Source organism: Alexandromys fortis, unplaced genomic scaffold (genome assembly GCF_014885135.2).
Source record: "Alexandromys fortis isolate MF-2015 unplaced genomic scaffold, M_Fortis_MF-2015_v1.1 scaffold_100_3062768_6864082, whole genome shotgun sequence".
NCBI classification, from domain to species: Eukaryota; Metazoa; Chordata; class Mammalia; order Rodentia; family Cricetidae; genus Alexandromys; species Alexandromys fortis.
In genome coordinates this window covers 3,527,827-3,546,070 of record NW_026067993.1, presented here as the reverse complement: position 1 = coordinate 3,546,070, position 18,244 = coordinate 3,527,827, and the positions used below count along the sequence as shown (strand labels likewise).

The window sequence follows — 18,244 nt, the reverse complement described above, 5'->3', positions numbered from 1 at the left end:
AGAAACCTCCACACTGCTTTCCAGAGTGGTTGTACAAGTTTGCATTCCCACCAGCAATGGATGAGTGTACCCCTTTCTCCACAACCTCTCCAGCAAAGGCTATCATTGGTGTTTTTGATTTTAGCCATTCTGACAGGTGTAAGATGGTATGATAAGATCAAAGCTAACACACAGTAGGACCTCAGTAAAGAAGTCTATGTGTCTTCTTTGAGCTACAGTCTATGAGCTGCAATGGTAGCTCCTCCTCCCTTTCCCCACCCTCATCTTTAACACCACCACCACAACCACCACCACCACTACCATCATAACCACCACAACCTCCATCACCACCAACACAATCGATAGATACCACCTCCATCGTCACCACTACAACCTCCATCACCACTAACACCATCATCACCACCACCACCATCGCCACCACCTCCATTACCACTTTTTTTGTTTTGTTTTTTGAAAGAGGATCTCACACTGTTTTCCAGGCTGGACTTAAGCTTTCAAGCCCCTGCCTCAGTTTCTACACCGAGAGTTGAGGTTGTAGGAATGAATCACTAGACTTCTTGGGATGCCCTCCTTTTGTACCTTCTCTGGTCTGTTGCCTACTGTAGCGGATTCTTAGTACCATAGCTGGAATGAGCCTTTTTCAAACATGTCAACCAGAGCAAGCAAAAAGTCTTATGTCAGTTTAAAGCCCCACAGGCTCTGACGTCTCTCAGGACCCAGCTCTCTGCTCCAGGCCTTGTATTGTTGTGGAAGTATGACAGCCTTGTTCTTATCTGTGAATCCTTCCTTCCATGTAGAACCCTCTTCTCTGAGAAGGCTGCATGGCCCTCTCCTTGCACCTCCTGCCAGTCTGTGAAGATGCCCTTTTGTCAGGGGGGGGGAGCTTTTACACACCCAGTTTATTGTCCACTCAGCCAATTTGCCCACTCTAATTGCCTGCGGAAAAGCGTTATCTCGTCTCAAAGTTCTACCTGCATATGTATTTGCTTGTTTTTTTTTTTTTAAATTTTTTTTATTTCCCCCTAACTACAGGGCAAATGTTAGGCATGGGAATCTCTGGCTTTTAGGATTTCCCTCCTCTCCATCTTTCTTGGTTGAACGTGCCCACTGTGAGCACTGGGCATATGTTTCCTCCACACTTTGGGACTACGACAAAGTAGAAGAAGCTGCCCCACTCCCTACTTCTGTGCTCCTAGATGGTAGGACTTAAATCTTTTTAGACGTAAAACCAGAGCAACAATGAGAAAAACCACAAGAACTGCTGAACTTAAAATAATTGGGTATTACTTCAAGGTCTGAAATCTGGCACTCATTCAGTTTTGAGGATTTCAGAGCAGGAAGAATGTGAGAAGCGCCAGGGAGAGCCATCTTTAAGAAGTTAATACATTCTAGATCTCCATTATAATATGACCTTTCATATTATAAACAAAGAATGTTTAGGGCTATTTGGACTCAGTCTCCTCATAGAACCCCAGCCAAGAAAAGCTGTAGGGTTGGGGAACTGATATGAAACTTTAAGGCACTTGAGAAGAAGAAATATATATACATACATACATACATGCACACACACACATACACACACACAGTGGGGGCAGTAAAGATTAGAAGGAAGTGAAACAGTTCCTCTTCCTGGTGCGAAGACAGACCGGAATTTTCTACTTTCCTGCAGCAGCTTAGGGGTGTGGTGTGGTGTAGGGGAGGAGTGGAGAAAAAGAAGTGGATGTGTTAGCAGTATGGTGTTTGCTCAGTCCTCTTTATGGGCTCTTTCTGTGCCGTCCTCCTCTGCTTATCCCTTTGATTATGGAGCGGAATGCAGCTTGGTCTTTGGTGTGGTAAGACTGGGGGAGATGCCCTCTGGGGGGTATGGCATCTACTGCTGGCCGTGGGGAGTGGGTGACATGCCTTCTGTAGAAGGAGGGCTAATGGGGCGCGAAGGGCAGCTTTCATCAAGAACCTGTGCAACAGACTGGCAAACATTTGCCTGCAGGGTATGAGGCTGAAGGCAGCAAATGGCCAGGAGGTGTTTTATCAGTTCAGATTAACTGGCTTTGGTCAGGGACTACAGGTACGAGGTCAGTGCCCTTCTCCCACGAGTTCTGTTTGCTAGGCTGTCAGACTATCTCTGTGGGAATAGGTCCCAGTGTTTCTGAAGACTCTGGCATCTTTTCCGTCTTTGTCCGCCAGGCTAGAGAAACATCAGATTTCTGGTAAGAGAACCCTTTAGAAGCCTGAACCTTTTAGAAAGCTCCTTTTTTTTTTTCTCAGAGTTTTAATCTTGGCAAGATTTGCCCACCCCTACCCCCACTTAGCTTTATTATGCTTGGCTTTGGGTAAACATTACGAAGGCTGCTGCCCCTCCGATTGCAAATGGCTCAGAACTAAACTCATTTTTCAGATTCCCCAGCTGTCACACACTTTCTTGCTGCTTATCATGTGCCTTTGCTAGCAAAATAGTGACTTGTCCAAAGTGTTTCAGAGGAAGGTCTTAATCTTGACCCACGCGGGCTTCCACTTCAGGAGAAGTTTTAATCTTGACCCATGTGGGTTTCTAACTTTAGGAGCTTGGGTGTTGGAATCGGACAGCCAAAGGATGTTCGCAGGTGCTGATTGTATTCCCTCAGGCACTCCTGTGGTTGCAGTCCTGTCGTGAGCCCCACCACATCGCAGGCACACAGAGTGCACACAGACAGCATTCAAGTATTGTTGCCCGGAGAATATGAGGCAGTGTGGTAAAAACATGTCATTGAATAGTTACCATACCTGGTACAGTGACTTTAAAGTATAGCTTGTGTCTTGCAAATGAAGTGCAAGGATTACCGAACTCAGTTCCCCAAATGGACAGGTAGAAAAGTCAGCATTTAAGTCTGGAGTTTTGAGACCGTAGCTCCAGCTAATGCTTTCTCCAAAGTCAGGCATCTCTATCTATTTGTGATAAAGTACTATTAGCACCCCCATTTCTCATGTATCATAGTTTTTTTTTAATTAAAAACATAGCTTATAGAGTAAATATACAAAGAAAGGATATTCAGAATATTAGTCCCATTTTTCAAAGTCTTATTGTATAAGTCAGGTATAAAATGGTTTTTGTTAACTCACTGTAAGCATTGTTGCTTCTTGTGCTTTTTTTCCTTCCTGGGGCTTGACAGGACGTTTTGCGATCTTCCTGGAAACGCCTAGTTCTCTGCAGTACTGCGTCTGTGGGTAATGGATGAAAGGGTCGAGAGAAGCTGCTGCCACATTTGGTTCCTGCTCCCCTGTTGCCACCCCACACTCTTTATTTTCATACCCCCTCCACCTCTCTCCACCAGAACCTGCTCTGATGTATTTTAGTGAACATGTTTGGGACGCCAACTGCCTTTTGGGTTGAGGGAGATCAGACTGTGAGATGCTTAGAGCGAGTGGAGACTGCCTACATAACCTAGGGGCATTTCAGAGTATAGAGATGGGGGAGATGAGGAGGAGCCAGCTACAGACTGCTGGTTCGGAGGCAGAGTGGGGGGAGCAGTAAGGTGGAGAAAACCCGGGGGGGGGGTGAAGGCTGTGTGGCAAGAAGGAGGATATACAGATGCACAGAGCATTGTTGATGGGTGAGTGAAAGGAAGACGGAGTGCAGACTGCCTGGTTGGCAACGTGGAAGTCATGGTGCCGCTAACAAAAGCAGGTTCATGAAGTCGGGAGATGAAGTGAGAATGGGAAGATGGGAATTGGGGAACAGAGAGTTTGACTAGAAGATAAGAGAGCCAGGGTTAGGAAGTGCAATGGGGTTGAGAGGTAGAGGGAGAGGGGCCATACACACTGAATTTATTTAGAACCATATGGTGGGCTTTTATAAAAAAGTTGTATCTGACCTTACAGTGAGTTCCTTCAGAGTAATAACCTTCCAGTTTTTACTCTTTCCACTCCCAAATCATAGCCATTAATCAAGAGTTTATGGACCAGTTTTTTTCCTTATATAACGTAATGCAAGTACATTTGAAAAATATTTTCCCCATGTATGCTTTATCCATGGTTTGGTTTTGTCTGAAGCATTTTAAAGTAAAAAAAAAAAAACCCCACCCACTACATATGCATATACATTTACAAGTAATCCCATTTCTTCTCAAAATTTTTTTTATTCAAATTAAGGTTCAAACACAGTCTAATTGTATATTATATCTTTAAAGATATTTAGTTTTCATATGTTTATTGATTTGCTGATAAAACCAGTTCGGTTGTCATATAGAAATCTTATTTTCTGAATTAGGAAATAAGAAATGTCTGTGAACTTCCCTATTTACTATTTTAAGGTCCTCCCCCCACTACAATTTCCTAATAACTGGAATTGCATTTGAAGTCCTGACAATATAGATTAAACATCTGTGGTCAGGGTGTTCATAGGTGGTGAATGTTCTCTGTGTTGTCTTATACTGGGGGCAAATGAGGTCTATATGCCCTACTCTTAGTGACGCCAAGACTCCACAGTTCACGGGGGCTTCCTGAATCATGCATGAGAGATGACTTGTGTTTAGTTTAGGATTTTTTTTTGATAGGAGAATAATAGTGCAGTTATCTAAAGATGGGGTCACCTTTGAGAAAGGGACACTTAGTAGTGCAGAAGACAAGGGGAGGACTTCATGAAACCATTTCCTTAAATAGGCAAGAGTATATAGTATAAGCGTTACAGCTCAAATGGAAAGGTATCCTGGCAGCTGGGAGCCAAGGAATACCACAAAGTCATAACACACAACAAACTTCACACAAGAGATTCATTGGGAGGGCGAAAAACTAAGAGGGTGGCTGCCTCTGCTTGTGCTAGAAACAGCAGCAAATTGAACAGAATACAAGACTTAGACAGAATTTCTTGGGAAGAGGGTAGAACTTTCCACCATAAAGCTTTCCAGGAAGGAGGGGATTTCATGTCCAGAGATTGGACTTTTTACTATGTATGGTAGGGGCAGAGTCCAGAAGTTAGGGCAGTTAGAGTAATCTGTGGGTAATATAGAGGAAAAGGGCCAGCCAAAGAAAACTACACTAATCTTGAGACTAGAGACAATTGACTGACCCTGAAACCAGAGCCAAGAAACTCAGCCCTTGACCAACTCAGCACAAAAAGCAGCCGATCCCTGAACCCCAAACCAACCAATCCCTGAGCATGAAATCCAGCCAATCTCTGAGGTTGTCCAAACTCAACTGAAATCTGGCCAATCCCTACCCTGAAAAATCTTCACCCTGGAAAAACTCCACCCCTAAGAAGCCTCATATAAGCCCTGTGCCTATTCAATTGTTGGGCTGCCCTTTTCAATGCTGGCAGAGACAGCCACCCTCCTGGATTCTTCCCTCCCAATAAATCTCTTGAATGAGGTTTGGGCGAGACCTTTTTTTTCCTCTGAAGCTGAGCAGAGAAGTAACAATTTTCACCAGAGCCAGGAGCGGAGCAGATCTGTAGGTAACCCTTTTGGTAGGGAAACCTTCCCCTTGCGGAACAGAGTTACTACACTGGGGTTCCCTGGAGCAGGGCCGTAAGATGCTGTGCTAATAATCCAAGCTGCAATTCTTACAGGTGGAACCTGGTAGTTAGAGGTTCTCAGCAGAGGGGTCTGGCCACTCGCGTGGCTTGAGGGGTTTAAATATAGAATCTAGTGGATAAGTCGCCGTCACTGTAAATGTCAGACCGGGCCAGTTCTTTGAAATAACAAGAGGAATGTGGGTGAAGTCAGATAATGTGGGCTGTGACTGCAGGGAGCAAGTTCTGTACTGGAACATTCTGCTTTTTTAGCAAACAAGCAGCAAGTTCATCAGAGTGGAGCGAGACCATCAAGGGTGATCAAGCAGAACTCTACCAGAGTGGGAGATGAGTATATTGGGAAAAGACCATCATTGCCCGACAGCCTTAAGTACAGACTGGCTGTCAGTGAGCAATAACATGAAATGAAATCAGTAAATCAATCTCTCTCTCTCTCTCTCTCTCTCTCTCTCTCTCTCTCTCTCTCTCTCTCTCTCTCTGTGTGTGTGTGTGTGTGTGTGTNTGTCAGTGAGCAATAACATGAAATGAAATCAGTAAATCTCTCTCTCTCTCTCTCTCTCTCTCTCTCTCTCTCTCTCTCTCTCTCTCTCTCTCTCTCTCTGTGTGTGTGTGTGTGTGTGTGTCCGTGTGTCTGTATGTGTATGTTTCTCGTCAGTTCAGCTGCATGACTGCTGGGGTGGACTAGGAGAGTTTGATTTAGCCAGGATTGGAATTTAACAAACTGTGTGTAATGAAAGTCAGTAGGAAAGACATCCTAGGATTGACCCTAGAATTTCAGGTGGCCAGGAGGACATGAGAACTAGAGGGGAGAGGGAGGGCATCCAGAGAATATCATTGGGGTTGAGGTGATCATTAGAGTAAGGTCCAAAGACAGGAGTGATAATTGGAAGGAGGATGTCTTAAACTGAGGTTATTGGTTGGGTAGATTTCTTTGGAAATAAATAGACCAGAGTTTTGTCCTTGAGTGGGAGTGGCTGAGATCTCAATCAACTCTAGTAGAGTAGACTGAAGAACTGTGAGGCCTGGGGACTAGGATACATTCAGATAGCAAAGAATATCACTGAGCGTCGAGACAGGCAAAGTGTTGGAGAAAGTGACAGTGAGTCAGTAGAAAAATTTTCCCGATTGAAAAGGAGCATCTTTTTCTGGATTAGAGAGGAGATGCCAACAGTAAGCAGGATGCAGGAGTCAATGGCATAGACCATCCAGAGTCTTTGCTGCAAGGATGCTATGAAAGGGTTCTTCCCACAGCCTTCAGGTCCATGTGCTGAGCAGGTGTCAGTGGCTGTCATTCTGAGCCGACATGGCTCAGAGAGCAGAGCTTAAGCCACCCAGTGTATTTTTTTACTGGGAAGGTGATTTTTCTTTCATGTTCAAGTCTTTCTGCTTGCACAGCCATGTACCACTAGAGGTGGAAATCTTCCTGTTGTCTCGAATAACCCACAGACAAAAAGCTCACCTGCAAAATGCTTGAAAGGGAATTCTAGCAATCTAGATAATTCTGATCTAAAGAGTCTATGCTGCGGATGAGCAGTATGCATTTAAGAAGCACCATGGGTGCTCTTTTGTTGCTTTGTGTCCTGAGACTCAAACCCAGAACCTCCTTCCCCTACCACGGACCTATACTACACAAGGACACAGCTGGTTGGTCTATGCCCAGGCTCTGAGAAGGAAGCTGCTAAGGCAACACTAGTCAAAGAGAGGTAAGGAGAGGAGCAACAGCTTGGGAAGGGTTGATGGGGCTGTGCCAAAGGCAATTTATTCTTTCTTTAAAAATGACTGAGTCTTTCATAATTACAGGCAAGGTGAAGGGAGGCAGAGATGTCTGAAAGGAAGAATTCTCTATGTGGGTGCAACAGATCTGCAATCAGGGAGCTGTCCCATAGTTTGAAGAGGACTGGAATAGGCACATTAGAGTCAATGGTCTCTATGAGAATGAGGAGCCGGGTGGTGGTGGTGCACGCCTTTAATTCTAGCACTCAGGAGGTAGAAGCAGGTGGATCTCTATGAATTCAAGGCCAGCCTGGTTGTCAGAGCAAGTTTGAGGACAGCCGAGGCTACTCAGAGAAACCCTGACTCAAAAACAAACAAACTAAACCGAGAACAAGGAAAACTTAAAAGATAGGAGTTGGTGTTAGAAGGTGAAGTGGGCATAGCCCACATGAAAGACAGTCCACACAGAAAAAAAGTTAAAGGTCAAAGGGGCCTGGAACATTGAGAGTTCTCTAGATTTATTATTATTATTATTATCATTATTATTATTATTTTGTCTGTTCCCCTGTTTGTAACACTGGGATAGTATTGGCCTCTACAGAGTAGGGGCTGGTGACGTCAGTGAACTGATGTGCACACACTTATTATTGTGGCTGTTGCAGTCCCTTGGGGGCCTCTCATTTTACTTGGTTTTTAAAATAAGCCTGGGATATAGGGTCAGTCACCATCCTCACTTTACCGTGTGCTAGCCAAGTCTTGGGGCTTGAGTCAACCAAGATCACCAGACTGGTGAGAGGCAGAGCATGGACTCTTCCCCCAGATCAGACCGATAACAAGGAATGTGCTCTGAACTGTAAACTCGGGTCAATGCTCAGCATGTACCCAATGCTAAATGAATCGTCACTGTCCTTATCACAGTGGTTGGTTTGTCGTTCAGAGCCAAGGGTCCTGGACTCACTTTTGCAGTTGGCTGAAGATCACCAGACTCTCACCATCTCATCAGTGGCAGTGAATCTTTTGGAAGCCCCTTCTTGACCCATGATAGATCTGGACAGACATCCTCAACTGGTTTACTTTTGGGGATCAAGTTAGGCTTGGCTTTCAATCATTTTAGGAAGCAAGGCTTTCTGAGGAAATGCAGTTGACGTGGCGAAGGAAGAACTGGAGTAGGTGGCTACTTCTGATGTCTGAGGGTGTTACCCAATCAGAAATCACATGTCCCAACAGATTGGCGGGAAACTTTCATCTGCAGGCAAGAGGTTCATCCAAGGGTCAGTGCTCTCTGAGGGGGTTATGAAAGAGCCTCTTCTGTCCACAATGCCTGGAGTAAGCAAACCTGTTTGAAGACCTGCTTCATCCAGCAGACACTTTCTGAGCTCCTACTATGTGCTCAATGCTCCCCAAGGGTCTCGAGTTACTCACTGATAACTATTATATTATATTATATTAATATATTATATTAAAATATTATGATAACTGATAACTATTATAGCATTAAAGAAGGCCAACAAGGTCTCTTATAACTGTAATGGAAAGAGGAAGCCATCAATGAATATGAATGCACATACAGTGGTAAATACTGACACCACAAAGGAACTTATGAATGGAGGGGGAACTGTCAGAGAAATTGTCTGATTCTTCCAGGAGACTGCTCCAAATCCAGTTATTCTCTGAATTGGTAAAGAAAGCCTTGAACGTTTTTTTCCTCCCTCTGGGCTGAGGACTGAACCCAGGGCTTTGGACTTACTAAGCAAGCACTCTGCCATGGAGCTAAATAAATCCCCAACCCCAGTCCTGAACTCTTTTGTGGTGATATTTTGTTTGTGCTTTAACAAATACGGATTTCTTGAAGATCAGAGTGTGGAGCTAGCCATGCTAGTTAGCCATAGAAGCCAGGCATTGGTGGCACACATTTTTAATTTCAGCACTTGGGAGACAGACAGAGGTAGATGAATCTCTGTGAGTTCAAGGTCACCCTGGGCTACAGAAGGTTGAATCAGTCTAAAAGAGAAACAGAGTCAAGAGGTGTTGGCTCACACCTTTAATCCCGATAGGGAGGTGGAGACAGGAAGTGATATGGCTGGGCAGAGAGAGGAAGGTGAGGTGGGAGGAGACAGGAGCTCAGGCTTCAGTCTGAGGATTTGTAGAGACAGGATGCCCTATTCAGTCTGAGGATTTCGTAGAGGTAAGAACTAATGGCTGGCAGCTCTGCTTCTCTGATCTTCAGGCAAGCTTTATTTGTTAAAGCACAAATAAAATCCCACCACACTCTTTGGTAAAGGACCAAATGGCTTCTTTCACATGTGCTCCTGCCATGCCTAGAGCCTGCTTCTGTCTTGCTCCTGCTCATGACAGTAACATCTTCTTACAGCCAGAGCCCATGGTCTTCAGTGGAGCATCTTCTCCATTTTGCTGGCAACGCTGGTTGTAAGGGTACCGAGGTTAACCCTGTGAGTGTGGCTAGTCCTTTGTGATAGGATCTCTTCTGGGTTTCATTTTACAGGAAAACTAGCTGAGTCTTAGGAGACTCCTTGGCCCAAGGTTATAGTCTACAACGCTAGATGTCCTGAAATAGGCTTCTAGGCCAGCTCACAGTTATGCAGCCAACTGAAGCACAGGATGAAGTGTATTTTCAGTATTGTCCCCAAGAGTTCGCCTTAGTTAACCAACAGAGTCAGAAAAAGAAAGAATGCCAGCTCTTCACCAACTTTCCAGGCCTGACTCTTGAACATGCATGACCTGTGACTGAGATCATGTGTGTATGGATGGCATGTTCTGTGTTTCTGTTAAAATATTTTAAGTGTTTTCTTCTATGTAGTTACAAAACGTGGGTGTAACTTTAAGGGGTGTTTAGAAGTTAAGTCAATAGGTTTTCACCGTTATAAATAGGTTTGAGATTAAAACCCTGTTCCTTTTATACACTTATGGCTTTACAGATTTCACATTCTTTCCTCATTAATCCTCTTTTAATCCCCACGGGGGTAGGAGGTAGGGACTCATTTTACATTTGAGGAGACTGAAAAGCATATTTCCTCTGTTCTTTTTTTGTCTTTTGGTTTTTTTTTTTTTTTCAGCCCTAGATTTGTGGCAGTTTGATCAATAGTCACTAGATCTTAAAGCCTGAGTACTTTTCTAGAAGGGTTAAGCTGCTTACTCCTCCTTCAGTGGCCTGACAACTTTACTGTGGCTTGCCCAGGAGTGCATAAGACTGTTTTCAAGACCGCCAAGTGTTGTCAAGTCTATAAACTATTATTTTAACGCTCCTTCTAGGGCTCGCTTAAGAACAATCTTAAATATCATATGCTTCTCAACTGTTGTTTTTAATTTATGATTTATCTCTCCTACTTGCTCTACTCTTCCTTTTGAGAGGCTTTTTTACCATATTAAAAAATATAGCCCTCTTTATTTTTATTTTTTAAATTTTCTTACAATTAAATTCATTTAGATTTTCCATTGCTATCTATCTATCTATCTATCTATCTATCTATCTATCTATCATCAAAACGAGAAAGACTCAATAAATATAGGGTGAGTTCTGATTTTAGCTTTAAAAATGTTATATATGTTATGCTAACCATATAAAACTTGGATTTTATTTTTTGATGCACCGTGAATCAAGCCCAGGGCTGTAAGTTTACCATACAGATACTCTACCACTTAGCTTTATTCCTTGGTTCATTCTTTTTCTTAAAGAGTAATTCATCTCTATTTTAGATATTCGTGCATGCACACAAACGTCAAAGATGGAAACGTCCCTTATTCCACAGTCCTAGGCACCACTCTTCCCTGGTACTTGATTTTTCTTTTTAAAGTATTATTTCTGAACTTGAATAGCATTTGCAGTTCCATAACCCGTGTTACAAATACATGAATTGAACTTCCCCATATCATTAAATATTCTGTACAAATAAATAATTAAAAAAAATCTATCCGAAGCATTTTGGCGGGGGGTGAACCTTTTTTGCTATTTATTCTTGAGGAGGTATTAATCACAGGCTTCTTTCCCGATGGCTTTGTAGTGTCCACTTTATCGTTCTAAAGCATCCCTGTTTGGCACGATTTGTTTTCTAGGTTCTCTGCACCGTCCACGGATATCGAGTGTTGCCTCTGTAATCTGTTTTTACCTTTCCTGCGCGCTCTGCTTCCTGGAATATGCCGTACCCCACAGCTACAGAAGTGCCCATCCATCCTGTTAATATTTAACACTACCCTGCTAGAAAAATCATTCTAACCTCCCCTTTTTGTTTGCATTTAAGATGGTTTTTGATCATCCTGAGAAAAATGAGCCCTGGCCTCCAGACCTAATCAAGTAAACCTCTTTCCAATGGAGAATAGTGCTGGCTCCTGAGGACCTGGAAGGCCTGCAGCCCCAGAGGGATTAGCCAGAAGCAGGTAAGACACTCCCAGAAGTTTGAGAGAGTAGAGGGTGGCTTTCCTGCGTGGAACAACGTGGGCCCTGCTATGCTGGCAAGCGACTCGGGTCTTCCTTGTCCCACCAAGCTTCACCGCTTCCCTCTGTTTCTTCCTAGTCTCCTAAGCACTTGTTCAGTGAGGACCAAGAAGGTAGCCATAACAGGCTCGCCCAATGCCAGAAGCTGCAGTTATAAAGTCTGTATTGTTCTATAATTGACAGCCTTTTATGAGAGCGTTTATAGACCAAGCACTGCATGTGACATTAAACATGCCTTAAGAAGTAGATGGGGCAGAAATCTCAGCTTACAGAGCTTATCTTTAATGTTTATATTGGTCTCTGTCGGTGCTGATGTGTATGGCTGCAGTATTCTTTTTTCTAGAAGCCTCCTGTGGAGTTCATTGGACTTAGCTTTGTCAGCTCACTAATCCCTCACTGAACATGACTCTATTCTGTTGACTGGGGTTTCTGTCCTACCTGGTCCCGCAGTCATTCAGCCCCAAAGAAACACACAGAGGTCTCGATTAATTATAAACTGGTTGGCTTATTAGCTCAGGCTTCTTATAACTCTTATAACTTACATTAGCCCTTAATTTTTGTCTGTGTTAGCCATGTGGCTTGGTACCATTTTTGGCAAGGCAGTAACATCTTGCTTCTTCTCTGTCTGAATGACGGCAGCAGACTGACTCGTTCCTTTTCCCAGAATTCTCCTGTTCTCATTGGTCACCCCACCTATACTTCCTGCCTGACTACTGGCCAATCAGCATTTTATTAAACAAGTACGAGAAACAAATGCTTATATGGTAAAACCATTGTCCCACAGCGCTGTTCCAGGGTCAGTTCTGGGGTCAATTATTCAAACCCAATACCAGGAAGCATTCTCCTCTGAATAAGGGCTAGGCTCAACACCCAAGCTTTTTAGACATGACTTCCTAACAAGTAGAAATTGTGCTGAAAATCAAAGGCAGAGAACTGATTGGCTACAAAGCCTGGCAGCTTTTAGGATAAGTCTGGCGATAGAAAAAAAATCAAGCCATATACTGGTTTTCAAAACTTTTTGGAGAAAAGCTCAGTCACCTCTCTTTTCTCTGAGGTAGGTGTTAGGTGAGGCCTTCTTCTGTGTCTGTATTGCTCAAAGAGCTAGGCAAGTGAGAATGGACCCTTTACCTCGAAGTGGCCATACTGGAAACCCCGGCTGGCCTTAGATGAAGACAATATGGAGAGACCACACAAGCACTGATGGAAGGTTCCAGATGAGTGTGGTAAGGACATGAAAGCCCAGGCCAGCTGAGGGCTCTGAGACGGCCATCCGTGGAAACTCTTTTTCCTAAGCATCCTGGAAAAGGGAATGGCAGCCTCCTTTGAGCCTCCACCCTTAGAATAGTGAAGTGGGGCCCTCTCCGCCTTCACCCCTTGCTTAGGATTGTAAGTCACATTCCAGCTCCCCATTCCTACACCATTCACACGAGTTCAGAATCGCTCACCCAGCCTACACATGGAGCCCATGGGAGCACCACCCTGAATAGTATAACACTTAATTCATATGAAAGAGCCCACCAATGGTGCCTGATTCAGGATGCTTTGCTCTGAGAGTTTCATCCTTGGGAACTCTAGCTTCTCAGTTTGATGGTCAACACTTACTGTTTACTGATCCTGACTGAAGATTTCTGTCCTTCAGTGTAAAGACTATCATCCAGTGGTTCTCAGTCTTTGAAAAGCTGTGACCCTTTAATACAGTTCCTCGTGTTGTGGTGATCCCCAACCATAAAATGATTTTGTTGCTACTTCATAACTGTGAATTTGCTAGTGTTATGAATCCTAATATAAACAGCTGATACTCATGTGACTCCCAAAGGGTTCCACCCACAGGTTGAGAAATGCTGCTATTCACCATTAGATACAGACTGGCCTGAATTGGAATCCCTGTTCTAGCAGTGTGGTGAGCTGATGGCACTGGAGAAGACTATTAAAGTCTTCATTCACCCACAGAGTCGGAAAAATTTACTTTGTAGTGTCTGTTTGGTGAGACATTGCAGATACAGTGTCTGAGTAATAGGGTTTTTTCCTTCCTTCCTTCCTTCCTTCCTTCCTTCCTTCCTTCCTTCCTTCCTTCCTCCCTCCCTCCCTCCCTTCCTCCCTCCCTCCCTTCCTTCCTTTCTTTTATTATTATTATTTATTTTATTTCAATACAGGGTTTCTCTGTGTAGCCCTGGCTGTCTTGGAACTCACTCTGTAGACCAGGCTGGCCTCGAACTCAGAGATCCGCCTACCTCCGCCTCCCTAGTGCTGGGACTAAAGGCATGCGCCACCACTCAGGGCCCAGCTGTAGTAGGGTTTCTTAAATGCTATCTCCCCTCTAGTGACTCTTGAGCTGTCATATGGTCATGTGGTTAGTGCAAGTGAATGTCTAGAGAAATTTAATTTTTTTTCAAAGGTGTAACAAGCCTTTGGTCTCTTACGTCATGAGGTTGCATCTGAAATCTTCTCCCTCTAAGCACATTCTAACCGCTTCTAAAATAACCCCCATTCTGCCTTTCACTCAGCCCATTGCTGCCCACCTGCCAGCGGGCTAGCACACCCTTTAACACTGCCCACACACCACAGAGGAGGTGGGCAGGCAGGACTATTCTATAGATGTTCCGGGGCAGAGGTGTTGATGTGGTCAAGGTCCCTAAGAAAGGAATCAAGACTCCAGGTTTCAAGAATTTCCCGTCTAGTAGTTCTATTGCTTTATCTCAAGCATCCTTGGGAACAAGCTTGGTGGGAAAGGGTGTCCGACTCCCAGTATAAGCAAAGCCCCTGGGGCAATGGCTTTGACTCAGTACAGGGCATAACCTCAGGAGAAGAAAGAATTTAGTGTTTTCCAAAGGATACAGACCTTGTTTGAGTTCAAAGTGCTCCCTCTTCCATTTAGTTACACAGTGGATTTTGAGAAAACAAAGTAACCCTTTACCCAGATAGAAAGGGGACTCCTTCTATCTTACCTAGATTTCCTATCCTCTGCAATAAAAATGATCTAGCTATTCGGGCACACGGAGTGTTGGACTGAGAGGCTAACTCTTGTCTAGACGTCCCAGATCGTAGGTCTTCCAGGAGTGTATAGCAAGTGCATGGGGGATTTCTCTGGCTCTTTTAACTGATGTAGGACTTCCTAGAGGCTGGGTCTTGTATACAGTCTGCTCTCTTGTTACTGAGGCTGTCAAGCAAGAAACAAACAAGTCTTTGTTTCACAGAGAGCATGGGCTGTAGGAGTGGAATGATAGGAGAGTCTGCTTTAAGCTTTTGGAGAGAGCTAGAGCAGAATACCAGAGCTCCAGAGTCACAGTGTACAGACTAAATGGGGCGGGGGAAGGTGCATAAATGCTCAGGGCTCAGGCAGGAGTTCAGAGGAATGCTGTCTACTGTCTACATTCAGAGCCCCTCCCCCCAGCTTGCTCAAGGATGCATCATTGGTGGGAGGCTGTCGGAGCTGGGCTTCAAGTCCGTTTATGCTAGATCCTTTGCTTGGCTCACCCCCCCCCCCCCCCCCCCCCCCCCCCGCTGCTGCATGCTGCTTTGGATATCCTGTCCATCATTGTTCTTCCCCTTGTTCTACCTTTCTTAGGCTTGGCTCCTGCTCAGAACGGTGGCCTTCCTGGCTCTATCTTCCATTATGATTCACACCAACCTGAAGAAAAAATTCAGCTACTTCGTCCTGGTGTTTCTCCTGTTTGCAGTCATCTGTGTGTGGAAGAAAGGGAGCTATGAGGCTCTTAAACTGCAAGCCAAGGAATTTCAGGTGTCGAGACTGGCCGTGGGATCTGGTTTCCAGTCTACAAGCAGCAAACAAGACCCTAAGCAGGACAGTCACATCCTCCGTCATCTCAGGGGCACGGCCAACGTCAAATCACCACCTTCCTCCTACCAGGTGTGGGACAAGGACTCCTCAGCCAAAAACCTGAACCCCAGGCTGCAAAAGATCTTGAAGAATTATCTAAACATGAACAAGTATAAAGTGTCGTACAAGGGGCCAGGGCCGGGAGTCAAGCTCAGTGCAGAGGCCCTGCGCTGCCACCTTCGAGACCATGTGAACGTATCCATGGTAGAGGCCACAGATTTTCCCTTCAACACTAGTGAATGGAAGGGTTACCTGCCCAAAGAGAACATTCGGACCAAGGCTGGGCCGTGGCGCAGGTGTGCCGTGGTCTCCTCCGCGGGATCGCTGAAGTCCTCCCAGCTGGGCAAAGAGATTGGTATGTCGAGTGTCCTCTGAGCGCCTGATGTTCTGGGACTGGTTAGGGGATTTCAAAGCGCTAGAGCAAGAACCTGTGCCTAGCTCAGAGGACCGGCAGAGTTGTCCCAGGATAGTGTTTTCAGTGGTCATTCTTCGAGTGAAAAAACGTTCTCAAAGATCTATCGGAAAAGAAAGGGACCAAGGCATAAGCATTGTTTCTTTTAATATCATTTTAAGAATGGCTTCTTTGAGAACTTCCCACATGTACGCAGTATATTTCTTTTAACTATATTCAATTAACTCCCTCCTTCTCCGTTTCCCTAGATTCCCCACCACATCCCCTTCCCAACTCCATGTTCCCTTTCTCCCCTTTTCTTTTATAACCTGAGTCAGATGAGTGCTGCCCGTAGGCACATGGGTGTGGTCCTCCGTTATAGCATGAACAACCTCCCAGTTCCCATACTGCTAAGGGAAACCGAGTCCTTCACCCCCAAGCCATCAGCTGTTGATACTTCTTCACCCAGGGGTGGGCTCTCAAGTGTCCCTCCCCCACCCATGCTGACTTGAGGTTACTGAGCTTACATAGGTCTTGGGTAAGCAACTGCAGCCTCCATGAGTGGACAGTGCAATGATTCTGTCATATCTGGAAGCTACGGTCTTGCCCCAGTCCTCCCTGGCCTCTGCGCTTACAGTCTTTCTAACCCCTCTTCCCTGACATCACTTGAAGGTCTCCTGTAACTTTCTCCATTAGAATATATTTTTTTTATCTGTTTCAAATACTGGTGCTCTATGGAGTATTCCATTTAAAAAAAAAAAAGAGTTGTAGTGTTGCCAAAAAGCAAGAGTCCTACAGCTGACCCCCCAAAATACTTTGGGCATACAACTCAACTTTGGTTTCAGTATTTAAGCTCATGTCTGTCTCTTCAAAATCCTTTGGAGAGTGGGCAGCCATGTACCACAGAGGTCAGCTTCAAGCATTGGCCGTCCCCTTCCACCTTGTTACAGACAGCGTCTTTCTGTGGTTTGCCACGGCTGGGTATCCCAGGCTAGCTGGTCTGTGAGCTACTGGAGATTCTCCTGTATCTGTGTCTGGCTTCAGGTGGGTCCTGAGAGTTTGGCCTCATGTCTGCATGCTTGCATTTTACCCCCTGAGCTGTCTGAGTCACGAGTCTGCTGTGTGATAAATTCCGCTAAGTCTCACCTGGCTAATTTTCACCTTTTCTCTTAAAAAGAAAAAAGGGAAAATATATATTAACTCAGCAGCAATTCGTGTGTGTATGTGCGCGTGTGCACACACATATGCACACACATGTGTGTCTGTACTGGGTGTGGGTATGGAGGTCAGGAGACAACCTCATGGAGTTAGTTCTCTCCTGTCACCTTGATGTGTGTTCTGCAGATCAGATTCAGGTTCCCAGACTTGGGCAGTGAGTGACTTTAGCTGATGAGTCCTTGTAGACCTTCCAGCGGGAACTCCTAAAGCGGGGTGGGGGTGAGGGTTATAGACTAGCACCAGATGTTTCATGATTCTTGAAAGTTGCCGGCAAAGCTACCCAGCGGTTAGGTGTTTGCAAGCCTGCCTGCCTTCTCCTAATCCTGTGCCTGATTCTCAGAGGGCTCTGTGATGGAAAGAGACCCCACGTCAGAATACACTGGCTTGCTCTTCATGAACCCCTAGCGGCTAATGAAGAGCCAAAGTCTGTTCACATTGGCAGACCGCAACTGAGAGCTAACCAATTTGGGCAAAGCCATTTATTTCTGTTATTCTGAGAGAACTCTGGCTATAGAGAAAGTCTCACCATCAGGCTGGGGTCCTGGAGAAGGTCATTTACTCCTTTTAATTTCCTTTTGGTGACTGTCAGGGAGAACGGCCTGAAGTCAGGGATAAACTTGCAAAGAAGGAATGCAGACCCAACTGGATTCTCTAGAGTAGGAGGTGAAATCACATTTTCTCCCAGTCTGTAGTGGTTCTAATGAGGTCCCTAAAATGGCCAGCCCCACCCCAACTTTAGTTTTTGCCCTTTTGGTTTCTTTGGACTTCCTTCTAGAAACAAAACGTAATTGATTTCTGTCATGTTGTAACCCCCAGCGGCATCACATATTAGTTATCCTGCAGACCAGATATTTACATTATAATTCATAATAGTAGCAAAATTACAGTTATGAAGTAGTAATGAAAATAATTTTATGATTGGGGTCATCACATCATGAGCTTTGGTGGCTCTCTTTTCATCCATGACAAAATTGTTCAGTAGAGAGACTCCTACTTCCACAAATCAGACTATGGTGGCTCCATAATCATTGGATCCTTTAATTATTATTATTATTATAAATTGTTATTATTTATTGATAGTGTACTAATGTGTATAAGCTATGTAGGTAAGTTGAGAATTTTATTTCAAAT

General features: G+C 44.6%; 2 protein-coding genes across 6 annotated transcripts in view; one reads left to right on the top strand and one right to left on the bottom strand.

Moving 5' to 3' along the window:
- The window catches only part of Rfc4 (replication factor C subunit 4), a 751,101-nt gene that overhangs the window by 230,507 nt on the left and 502,350 nt on the right, over window positions 1–18,244 (bottom strand). The gene's annotated exons all lie outside the window — the stretch shown is intronic.
- Window positions 1–18,244, top strand: part of St6gal1 (ST6 beta-galactoside alpha-2,6-sialyltransferase 1) — a 144,388-nt gene that overhangs the window by 87,435 nt on the left and 38,709 nt on the right. For 2 of the 5 annotated variants that reach the window (XM_050159969.1, XM_050159970.1), the window contains exons 3-4: window positions 11,473–11,608; window positions 15,232–15,859. In XM_050159969.1, the coding sequence (XP_050015926.1) occupies window positions 15,280–15,859 (580 nt within the window). In that variant the 5' untranslated portion in view covers window positions 11,473–11,608; window positions 15,232–15,279. Of the gene's footprint in view, window positions 1–1,813; window positions 1,833–5,276; window positions 5,422–11,472; window positions 11,609–14,598; window positions 14,708–15,231; window positions 15,860–18,244 lie in introns of those variants that run through there. The other 3 variants (XM_050159972.1, XM_050159971.1, XM_050159973.1) reach the window with 3 other exon arrangements.